Source organism: Sinocyclocheilus grahami, unplaced genomic scaffold (genome assembly GCF_001515645.1).
Source record: "Sinocyclocheilus grahami isolate Dianchi unplaced genomic scaffold, SAMN03320097.WGS_v1.1 scaffold1592.1, whole genome shotgun sequence".
NCBI classification, from domain to species: Eukaryota; Metazoa; Chordata; class Actinopteri; order Cypriniformes; family Cyprinidae; genus Sinocyclocheilus; species Sinocyclocheilus grahami.
The window spans coordinates 65,521-77,671 of record NW_015506771.1 but is presented as its reverse complement, the minus strand read 5'-3'; the positions used below and the strand labels follow the sequence as shown (position 1 = coordinate 77,671).

Here is a 12,151-nt window from a genome sequence, read left to right as displayed (position 1 = left end):
TAAATATAGGCAGCAGACTACAATGTGTTCTAACACAGCCAAAGAGAATCAGCTCATCTTGACTGCTGTTTTGTACACACATGTGGAAGTATATTTAGGCAGATTCTCTAAAACTTAGCAAGAACAAAAGATCATGCACAGTCTGTACAAGTCATTTCTTGGAAATCTGTGTCCTAATAGGCTGAGTGTCATTATGTGACCGTGAGTCATTTTCTTTATCTTCAGCCACCATCGGATCATAATTCATGGTACGTTTTTTAGACCACAGTAAAGATAGTTTATGGTTTGATATTCAGATTTCCTTTAGCTATAAATATGCAGTGCGCTGTCATAGACATGAAAATAATACCGAATATCATTCTCCATGATTTGTGAATTCAGGTGACGCTGTCCTTCGGGCCAAAATCAGGGTTTTTTTCGTTGTGACTCTTCTTTTTTTAGTTGTTCTTTTTAGAAACATCATATGACCGCTTTAACACAGTTAATGTATTAACTAACATGGACTAACAATGAGCAATACATTTGTTACAGTATTTATTAAACTTTGTTAATGTTAGATAATAAAAATACAGTCGATCATTGTTTGTTCAAATGAGTTCACAGTGCATTAACTAATGTTTCCCCCTTGTGCCTAATACAACAGTGCAATAATCACAGTTGTCTGAAAAAAAAAACATGGTTAGATCAGATAACGCAATCCGTTATTTAACAATCGCAACATGTCTAAGACAGAGTGAGAGATGGATTCATGAATTATTCTGCAGTGTCTTTCTACTAAGAGTGAAGCTGCGAGTTTTAAAAACTTCACAACAGCAGAGTGTGTGTCTTTTAATGAAAGCATCACATTACTGGAACTACTTGCGCATTAAAGTTTGATAACACTTTACAATAAGGTCTCATTTGTTAACATTAGTTAATGTATTAACTAACATGAACTAACAATGAGCAATACATTTGTAACAGTATTTATTAAACTTTGTTAATGTTAGATAATAAAAATACAGTCGATCATTGTTTGTTCAAATGAGTTCACAGTGCATTAACTAATGTTAAATTCAACTTTTGATTTTAATAATGTATTAATAAACATTGTAATTAACATTAACTAAGATTAATAAATGCTCTAGAAAAATTCTTAGTTCGTGTTAACTAAAGTAGTAAACTAATGTTAACTAATGAAACCTTGTAAAGTGTTACCAATGGTTTTAATGCACACCTTAGAGCCAATCGGAATCAAGTATTCAGACAGACCATGGTAAAATACAAATTACTACACACATATATTAAAAACACAATGTAACTGACATACAGGTGTCTTGGACACTCCTTCGTTTTTCTTGTTTTCTCCTCCCTCCGTCTCGGTCACATGCAAGATGGAGCCATTTTGTCATATAAAACTCTATCTCTTGATCGGTGGCCGTCGCTGTTAGCCTGTTGTTTCTAACAGTTCCTAAAATTAGAGAACATTGTAAAAGCATGGATGGATTATACAACTTTTAAAATCTTAGGATCCAATTAGGGGACCCTGCAAGCATCAGCCAAGCACATAGTTTGCCAGCGCTAATCTTAAAAACATTTTGGCCACGGCCAAGGGCACCCTTTGCTTCCAGATGCCCAACAGGAACAACTTTAACGCCTGCTAGGAAGATCGGACTGCATCTGCTCTTGCTGACGCCACCCAGGCCTGTCAACATGTGCAGTAGTAATTGTATGGCCCAGCCTCAGTTTCCCCCTGGAACTGTTTATGTCTTTGCTTAAAATCCAACAAAAGTTAATCCGTAGATCTGTCAATGTGTTGCAGTGTTTCACTAAGGGCTCCTGGGACATTGCATGTATTTCAGTTAAACACAAGAAAGATTTTGAGGATGCAAAAGTTCTTGTTTTCTGGCCTCAGTTGAACAATTATATGACAGCATCAGCAACAAGAACATTTTAACGCCTGCTAGGAAGATCGGACTGCATCTGCTCTTGCTGATGCCACCCAGACCTGTCAACATGTGCAGTAGTAATTTTATGGCCCAGCCTCAATTTCCCCCTGGAACTGTTATGTCTTTGCTTAAAATCCAACAAAAGTTAATTTGTAGATATGTCAATGTGTTGCAGTGTTTGACTAAGCTCTCCTAGGACATTGCATGTATTTCAGTTAAACACAAGAAAGAGGATTTTGAGGATGCAAAAATTCTTGTTTTCTGGCCTCAGTTGAACAATTATATGACAGCATCAGCAACAAGAACATAATGCTTAAACAAAAAGAATGATTACAGCTGTCAGACACCACCAAGAAGGGTTAAGATGACAGCTGAAGATACCATGCAACAGGTAACGGAGGATATATCCATTTCATTTGTATTCGCCCCAGTGAAGCATTTATATTAATATAACTGATTAAGTAGTCAAACTCTTTCCATATCAGCAGAATAGTGTGGTACAGAAAGTCTATGTCCATAAAACAGGTTGTGAATGAATTATGTTACTGATACCTAATGGTCAAAAGCAACAGCAAAAGCAATGGTTCAATATTATTAAATTGCAGACACAGGTTTTGAATAGCTAGGCTGGCTTGTACACTATATTGCCAAAAGTATTGGACCCCCCTTCTAATGAACAGGTTTTGGCTTTCTGTAGACCAGTCAAATTCTTCCACACTGACCGAATCAATCTTTTTTATTTTATTTTATTTTTTACCTTGCCTTATACACAGAGGCGCTGTTGTGTTAGAATAGAAAAGGGTCCTGTCCAAACTATTGCTATACAATTAGAAGAATGTTTGGTGCGGTAGGGGCCCAACCCCATATTCGTTCATAGGGCCCGAAATTGCTCATTTGTCTTGACTGTGCTCTTAAAGCAGTGTTTACCGGTGTGCTTGAAACTCCGCTTACCACGTATTTCACTGATTTCCTTTTGAAGTTTAAAATAAGGGTATCCTTTATATTTGTTCGGGTTCATATAAGGTCTGTCTTGAACACTTTATAAAGGTCTATCTGATTCTCTTCTATCTTTGAGGTCGGTTTTAATGACACAGTTTGTTCAACCAAACAAATAATAATGCCACTATCATTAGTGTTGTCATTCTGCATCAAGTCCAGGTACAGTTAGAAAGTGTGCTGGAATATTGTTTAGTAATTGTTTAGCAGCAGGATGAGGACAGACAAGCTGGTGAAATTCTTCCAAATACAGAGCGCAGATAATGTAGTGCTGTTTCAATCCACTAGATGTTCTCAGCGTGTCAGATATCACTGTTTATCGGCATTAACCTCCTGAGACCCAGCTGTGGAGTTTTAGCCTCTGTGGTGGACATTTGAGTGAATTTCTCTGAGACCTCACATGTCACAGTTGTAAGTCTGGATGTCCTGTACAGAGCACATTCAGGGCTTTCCAGAGATGCCACATGATTGGATGTTTCACCATCACCACGCCCTCTCCTCGGTCTTTAAAAATGTCAGACATTAATTTAGTGATACAATTGTACATCCTTATGGAAATATGATAATATTTTGTAATTATACTGTAATTTAAATCTGATTCATTTTCAAATTGTTTGTCATAAATCAACATCTCAGGAAACTGTTACAGGGTTTCAAATCAAAATATGACCTTCTGTTATGAAACTGGACATAATTTCATACATGTGCACTGTAGAGGACACCAGGACTAAACGCATGTTTATTATACATTTTGGGAGACAAAAGAATTGAATAGGAAAACAAAGTATATATCAATATTCTTATGAAATATTAGATATTATTATGAAAATCTGGCCAATTACTACTCCCATTATTACACTTCATGCTGTCCCAACAGCACTTTAATATGCAAATTAGACACAGTGTATAGATAACATTGTGCTTAATGGGAAAACCAGTTTATGGAACTTTTACACACACATTGCATAAAGCAAAATGGTATATCAAATCATTTTCTTATATATTTTATTACATAGTTGAGAACCATCCTTAAACAAAGTTAGGTATAAAAAAATCCTGAAGCCTAAAAATTGATTGGTGATTTATTTATTTTTTTTAATTCCCATTGTTTTTGCCTTTTCATGTCTATTCTTGTCATTTTATTTTTAGAAAAACTGAGTCCTGGTGTCCTCTACAGAGGACAAAGCATAACTTATGAATAAAATATAATTTTTCAAAAATGTTATTTTACCTTTTTTTTCCTTTTGCTTTAAACAATGTAATGACATGAAAAAATACTAAATTCACAAAGCTTTTTATTTCTGGTTCTCAGCCTGCAAAAGAAGCTTGTAAAGTGGCATGTTGATATTGATCGACTGTAACAATGCATCAGCAAAATATAACACATTCATATTTTGTATTAATGTAAAATGTAAAATAAAATGTATTGACTTTAGTTTAGATTGATGAAGGGAGGCTATTTCAAAAACAGGCTTTAGGATGGGCTTCGTCTGAAATCACACATGAAACAAACGTAATGCTTTTCACGGCAAGCCAGTTTTTAGGAAATGCACATATCTCCCGCCAGGAACGTGTCACATCCATGAAACTTACACCTAAGCATCAGTATTATAAAAAATAATGTGCTAGTAAAAAAAAAATTAAATAATAATAAAAAAAAAAACTCAACATGAGCTTAGCTCTCTACATTTTCCAAGTAGCTTGCCCAACACTGATGACATTTCCCCTATAACGGCAAAAAATAAAAATAAGTAAATACAGTCAATCCCGGGCCAATGTTCTGACGAAGAGCCAGCGGCAAAACTCCTGTAAGACTGAGGAAGGGCTACATGTGCGGAAGAAAATAATCCCAAAAAATAAATAAATGAATAACATGTACTTTTTGTAGGTCAAAGTAAAATTATAAGTAAAAAAACAATTAAAAACTACTTTTGGTCCTTCCGAAATGTAATGAACAAATATGCAGTTTAATCTGCTACACCCCTGCCCCCATAATCAAGTTAAACCATTCATTCTGCTTTTTAATCATTTTTATTTTTCTCTGAAAACAGGTTTCTATTAATTTCTCTACAAAGTGGAGTTTACGTGCTTGAACGCAGTAAATGATTAATGTACTATGATAAATTATCTTGCGTAATCACACAACATTTTTAAGTTTCGTTCTTAGCTCAAACAAATAAATATAAAACTGATAAAGAGTGAATGAAGCAAAATAATGAACCACAAAACAAGCTTTACTAAATATAGGCAGCAGACTACAATGTGTTCTAACACAGCCAAAGAGAATCAGCTCATCTTGACTGCTGTTTTTGTACACACATGTGGAAGTATATTTAGGCAGATTCTCTAAAACTTAGCAAGAACAAAAGATCATGCACAGTCTGTACAAGTCATTTCTTATCTTCAGACACCATCGGATCATAATTCTGTTGGATTGTGGATGAAGCATATTTGAGCAAACGGACAATACAGTCTTACAGTCACTCCCTCTACATTAGATTGTGAATGAAACACGACAAAACATCATCGACATCTTTAACATTTGCCTTAACACCGTCTTTTTAAGCTCATTTGTCTTCTGTCGTTAATGCAAAATTGACATTGTGATTTTATGTAAAACATGGTGTCTAAATATATTGAGGTCACATGACTAGCTGAAAAGTTTCTCAAAATATCCTGTTATTAAACACTTTCCTTTGTGGAATGAACTAATAATGTCTGTCAGTCAATAACACATTTTAAACAGTGGTGGCAAGTATTTAAAATCTAATGATCAGAACCACAATAAAAAAATCCTGCATCTTCAGTAAATCTGACAACCGCAGTCTTGTTTTCTTTTCTATTATTTTAGCATGATATTTACATACTAAACATACACATTGTCACTATACTGGATGGAGGCGACTCCAGAAACGTATGGTTAATATAGTAATATGGCAATAGTGTAGTATATAAAGAAATGTCATTAAATGAGATGTAAAAAAAAAAGAATCTATAATTTCATTTATTTTGAGTGTGTATATTTAGAATGTGTTTTATTATGAATGCGTTAACCATTGTTTTTCATGCATGGGTACATTTTGAGATTTTGGGCTATTTTACTTCTATAGCATGTCTTCTTTTAGACTAAGGGAAAGAAAACATCCAACATACATGTTTCAGTTTTTATTTTATTCCACTTCAACTATATATGCATCAACATATTTCTATTTGTTAGATATCTGTTTTTCTTATATAAAAAACCCAGTCAGCAAAGTTTTTTTTCCCCCAAACCAGTGTTTCGTCTTTATTAACAGTCATTTATCAGCCAAGAAGTTGACCGAGTAAAGCAGAGTTTATTGAATAATCATAGTTGTGCATGTTTCTATGCTCAGACTGAATAATCTGACCAGCCCAAATCCAACAAGTGTTATTATACCACGGAATAATAGCAATGGAAAATGACTGCTTCACAACATCGTCCTGTGTGTAATAAACCTTGACATGGAGACATTCTCTGATCTCTTACTCGTGAACACAGATATCTCTTGAAACCGCACATCATAAGACTACACAACAATGGAAAAACAATATAAAGTATAATAATATAATATAAAGGACTCATCAATGAATGAATCAATGAAATGGCTGGTTTAAATGATTATTATAAATGATCATATGATTAAATGGCATAATAAAATGATGAAATGATAAATGAATGAATATGAAAGAAAGAAAATAAATCAACACAGATGCATGGTTGCTCTCTTGCTATGAAGAATCCTTTAAACCCTCAAACTACAATACATTTCTTTAGAGGCTGTTTTTTTTCTCTCAACATTTTCTTATGCACTGAATTTTCAACCTGACTTTATTCAATGTTTTAGACTTCTTTTCTTTATGAGTGTGAAATGTATGCAAACGTGTGCATATTTTGTTAGATAATGCCTCATTTACATGTTTAAACAACATTTCAGAAAACTTGTAATATAAGACAGCTGTCATAATGTGCTGTGATTAATCAGCTGAGGAAGTACGGTGATGTTTCTACCCTATTCGCCTGTAGTGTTTTGTCTCTAAACGTTATTAGAGACCAGGGAACAGGTAGAATGTCTTCACAAGGGTTGTCCTTTCAATACACGGCAGTAGTTTCCACTTCTGTGTGAAATGTGGGTCATTCGCCATGCGTGAGACGACCTGTAACAAAAGATCCTATTTCAATGTGACAAGAAGCAAACTCATGCATTTTAACTGAGCAATGCACTCGGGGTGAATACAATGAAAGAGATTGTTTTGATTTCTAGACGGAATAAAACAAGCTAATTTAAATAAGGTTTTCTTCATTTACCTTGCTGAACAACTTCATAATGTCATGTTTATGAGCGCTCGTACTGAACTCATCCACTATGTAGCTGATGAAATAACTTCCATCGACTTCACTCCTGTACGCAACGACACCTGTGGAGATTATTCATAGTTAAGTCATACAATAAAGTACAAAGCAGCCTCTGAGACTTTGCTCATTAAGGAAGAAGCATTGGTCGTTCTAGATGATCATTCAAGTGGTTTCATCGGTTCACCATGACAGTTTCTTCTTCAAACCAACCTTAAACTAATATATTTAACAAAAAGACAACAAAGTTGCTTTAATCGTGTCTACCCTTTGAATATGAGGAAAATCAACACATCTCATATCTGCAGTCAGTGTTTTATTGTAATGATTTATTTGTTTAGAGGACTCACCAGGGAGGGTGGACATAAAGCAGGCAAAGTCTTTCTCCCTGTGAACCCAGGAGTCTGATTCAGGCACACTGTCATGAACATACACACCTCCTTCATGCTCTGGACAGAGAAATGGTTAATTGTGGGACATTTTCCCTTAAAAGACTTCACAATATTTCAGCATGCAAAGTGAAATAAATTAGGAAACAGAGAAAAACAAAGAGAAATGAAAGCGAGTCATGCCGTACTTCCTCTGCAGGCCTGAATGAGAATAATCTTTGGTTTATCAATCAGAGCGGGACAGTTCTCTGAGTTCAGATGGGTGAAAGTATCGTCAACAAAGTAGACATCTTTAGGATTTTGGAATGGATGATAATGGACACCTAAAATGAAATCTCTGTTGACATCTTTTGTAAAATGACAAAAGGTGGCACCTCTGTTGTCAATTCTGTCCCCATGAGACATAATGACCACAAAGGTGCTGTCCGAGGCTCGATGTTCAGAGCGTTTAGAGAAGTTCACGACTGCTCTATTTATTTCCTGTGAATAAATAAACAATTTCTTAAAAGAAATGCATGCTATAAAATGCTACTAGCTCTACATCGACAGTACTGGTTTCATGAAGCCAGAATTTTGTCTTACGCACATTTCCAGAGAGATTTCTGTGTTTCTCAACACTGTAACCCAAAGCTGTCAGCAGCCACTCCATGTTCTCCTCATCTTTGTCTGCTCCGTACCTGTTGTACTCTGGATTGTCAAATTCAATGTTGGTGATTAGCAGAGCTGAGCCTTTCCTCTGAGACCTGCTCGTTGGTAAATAAATCTATGAAAAAACATCCGAATTTTGCAGAATTAAAAGACACGCAAGATAACCAATCTATATACAATGCCATGAAATCATTTTATTTTTGCACATATCTCCAATATTATCTATATTCACATAGCCTACTTTATACACTACTGTAAAAAATGTGGGAGTTGGTAAGGTTATTTAATGTATTTTTAAAGTCTCACCGAGACTTCATTTATTTGATTAAAAAAACAGTGAAATCAGTAAAATTTTGAAATATTATTTTTCTATGTGAATCTATTGTAAACTGTAATGTATTTCTGTGATGTGCAGCTGTATTTTCAGCATCATTCCTCCAGTCTTCAGTGTCACATGATCTTCAGAAATCAGTATAATATGCTGATCTGCTGCTCAAGAAACATTTCTGATTATTATCAATGTTGAAAACAGTTGTGGTTTGTGGAAACACTGATCAACATAAAATATCATTCAGAACATGTTCTGTAAGGACAGAAAAGCTTGCATTGGAAAACGTTTTTTAAATTAATGTTTTAAAGGGGTGGTTGATTGTGATTTCACTTTTTTAATGTTAGTGTGTAATGTTGCTGTTTGAGCATAAACAATATCTGCAAAGTTACGAAGCTGAAAGTTCAGTGCAAACGGAGATAACTCCTTTTACATTTCTGGCACTTTAATGCCTATAAAAACGGCTGGTAGGGATACTTCCCGGGTTCGTGATGTAACAAACCCAGATAAACCCCGCCCCCGGGAAAAGGCAGGAAAGGGGGCGGGGCCATGCAGCGCTGCTTTAGAGAAGAGGAAGAGAAAACTAGAGGTGCACGTAAAAATCTATTCATATATGAATCATGATTCTGTCTTCTAACGATTCTAATGGATTCACAAGCTTCAAAATCAATGTTCTAAAGCAGCGGTTCTTAATAATGTTCCTGGCCTCGCCCTGCTCTGCACACGCTCTGCATCTCTCTCTCTCTCTCTCTCTCTCTCTCTCTCTCTCTCTCTCATTCAGCTCACCTCCAACAATGAACTTTTATATTTCCAATTATACATTTATTTTCACATAGCTATGAGAAGTGTTAAACAAGTGTTAAACAAGCGTGCAGTTACCGTACTGTATTAAAGCTTTAATCAGGATAAAACCGTATATTAAAAGCTAACAGAAGCAGTAGCATTTACAAATAACAGCGTATCTAAAAGTATGAGACAGCAACAAACAAAAAACATAGGCCTACCATTAAAAGCCGTGCTTGCACAGGTTCTGCACGATCCTCTTCACTAATATCCTCTGCTTCTCAATCGGGCTCAAACTGATAAGCGATATTAATGATGCAGTTGTTTACAATACAACCGGAGCACATGCCGCTGAGATGAGGGACGGGACGCTTAGACGCGCACTAGAGGCGGTTTAGCCAATCACACCACACTGGGCCAGCTAACCAATCAGAGCCCATCGCCTATTTCTGAGGGCGGGGCTTCATAAAAGCAGGAAATGATCAGCCCGTTTCTCAGAGAAGGCACAGAGCAGTGTGGAATAATTAAAAATATTAACGCATTAAAAATAATGTGTTTTTTTTTTTAACGAGGCATTAACACATGTTAGACTGCACCCCATAAACACAATCAAGCCTAGAAAAAAAAACAGTGAACCACCCCTTTAAAGTTCATTAGCTCTGCAGGAAGGCAGCCTTCCAAAAGCAGGACCAATGAATGTATTATTTTCACAAAAGTTCAAGGAAACAGAGATACTTGCATCATTTCTCTCTTGTGTAAGAAGTGTGTGCTTAAATTGCTGGCTGCATGCGGTAATGCTGTGCGGTCTGTGCCAGTCAGCCTGGATGGGCTGCAGCTCCATAGGCTCAGGAGCATTTCTTGTGTCTTCCTGCACAGGCTGCTGAACTGAAGACACTGTATATTCACATTTAGAAAAAATAATCTAACACCATTATATGTATACTTATATCTTTATTATTCAAAAAGATTACTCTCTCTATATATATACAGTATATATACTTAAGAAATATGAAAGCTTAAAGCAGTCTAATTTGATACCTTCCTGAAGTTTTAATTCAAGGCGCTTTGCAAGCTCGTTTTGTTTCATGTTGCGCAGCGCTTGGACTGCGATCTTCCCAGCATTATCGGAGTACTGCGTTACAACGCAGTCCACCACCACCTCACGATCAGAAGTCTGCAGCTTTGCTCGAGAAATCGGCTCAGTGTCTGGTGTGACCCCATTGCACAGCTGCCAGATGAATTGTTTGAGCTCTTTATCCACAAGATCCTCAAGCACCTCAGTAATCACTCTTTTGGTGTCCATTTTGTGTCACTAGGAGAAATATAGTCAAAACAGTCTTGACTGTGCTCTTAAAGCAGTGTTTACCGGTGTGCTTGAAACTCCGCTTACCACGTATTTCACTGATTTCCTTTTGAAGTTTAAAATAAGGGTATCCTTTATATTTGTTCGGGTTCATATAAGGTCTGTCTTGAACACTTTATAAAGGTCTATCTGATTCTCTTCTATCTTTGAGGTCGGTTTTAATGACACAGTTTGTTCAACCAAACAAATAATAATGCCACTATCATTAGTGTTGTCATTCTGTTCAAGTGTCAGGTACAGTTAGAAAGTGTGCTGGAATATTGTTTAGTAATTGTTTAGCAGCAGGATGAGGACAGACAAGCTGGTGAAATTCTTCCAAAAACAGAGCGCAGAGACTGTAGTGCTGTTTCAATCCACTAGATGTTCTAAGCATGTCAGATATCACTGTTTATCGGCATAAATTCAGCCTACAAAAGAAGCTTGTAAAGTGGCATGTTGATATTGATCGACTGTAACAATACATCAGCAAAATATAACACATTCATATTTTGTTTTCATGTAAAATCTAAAATAAAATGTATTGACTATTGTTTAGATTGATGTAAGGAGGCTATTTCAAAAACAGGCTTTTGGATGGGCTTCGTCTGAAAATCATGCTAGTTAAAAATAAATAAATAAAAAAACTCAACAGTTTGCATACATTTCTTCGAGTTATGACAACTCGAAATTATGTTCAACCAACAAACTACATTCAAACAGAAGTACTTAATTATTTGTAACATAAACACATATTTTTAAGTTAATTACTCAAAATAAAAAATGAAAAAGTTGCTCCAACTAATGGATTTAAGAGCCTTGAACTAATTTATATTGTCTTTTTTTTCACTTCAAATCTACCGTTATAATGCTAAACATATCTTATATAACATGTATACTTAATTAACTCTCAAAATTAAAATCCTTGATTCCTGAAATCAAATAACTTTGCAACTGTTTTTTTTTAAACGTTTATTACTGTGAAGTTGCTTTTAGCTGTCAGTATTGTATAAAGCACTGTAGAAAACAAACGTGACTACTTACGATTCTGCTTGAAGAAAGTTTTGGTGTACAGTCTGCACTCCGTTCTTTCTTTGTTTCGAGGTTTGCTTTCTGAGAAGATATAAAGCCCTCCTCAGAAAGGGTCTTATTTCAGCAAATTACATCTCATTCCATCAATAGCGGGGCAGGTTGTAACAACGGAGCTCTTTGCATTTAACAAGAATTTGCATAACTTGTGATCGTGTAGCTACACGTCCAAGTGAGTTTTAGGGAGAGAGTTGCCATCTTTTTGCAATTCCTTTAGTTTCTCAGAGACTGTTTGTATTAGAAAGCCAAAATGTTGATACAATAAAGCCACATTTGTCA

At 35.7% G+C, this 12,151-nt stretch overlaps 1 protein-coding gene across 2 annotated transcripts; it reads right to left on the bottom strand.

Moving 5' to 3' along the window:
- Positions 1–5,997: 5,997 nt before the first annotated feature.
- On the bottom strand, positions 5,998–12,151 carry LOC107571421 (caspase-1-A-like). 2 transcript variants are annotated; one of them, XM_016257746.1, is made up of 9 exons: positions 11,828–12,151; positions 10,483–10,756; positions 10,184–10,338; positions 8,272–8,448; positions 8,060–8,165; positions 7,874–8,020; positions 7,647–7,745; positions 7,252–7,361; positions 5,998–7,100 (listed from the first exon to the last, which is right to left on the bottom strand). In XM_016257746.1, exons 2-9 carry the CDS (start codon positions 10,745–10,747, stop codon positions 6,990–6,992), a joined length of 1,170 nt encoding a protein of 389 aa, XP_016113232.1. In that variant the 5' UTR covers positions 10,748–10,756; positions 11,828–12,151; the 3' UTR covers positions 5,998–6,989. The 2 variants fall into 2 exon arrangements, with proteins under 2 accessions (XP_016113232.1, XP_016113231.1); XM_016257745.1 differs by having other exon boundaries at positions 7,874–8,165.

Coding starts and splice junctions, on each gene's coding strand:
- LOC107571421 (XM_016257745.1), bottom strand. CDS start 10,747: ATGGACACCAAAAGAGTGATTACTGAGGTGCTTGAGGATCTTGTGGAT. Junction 8,449..10,183: donor TTACACAAGAGAGAAATGAT/GCAAGTATCTCT, acceptor GTTTTTTCATAG/ATTTATTTACCAACGAGCAG. Junction 7,101..7,251: donor TTATGAAGTTGTTCAGCAAG/GTAAATGAAGAA, acceptor CTTTTGTTACAG/GTCGTCTCACGCATGGCGAA.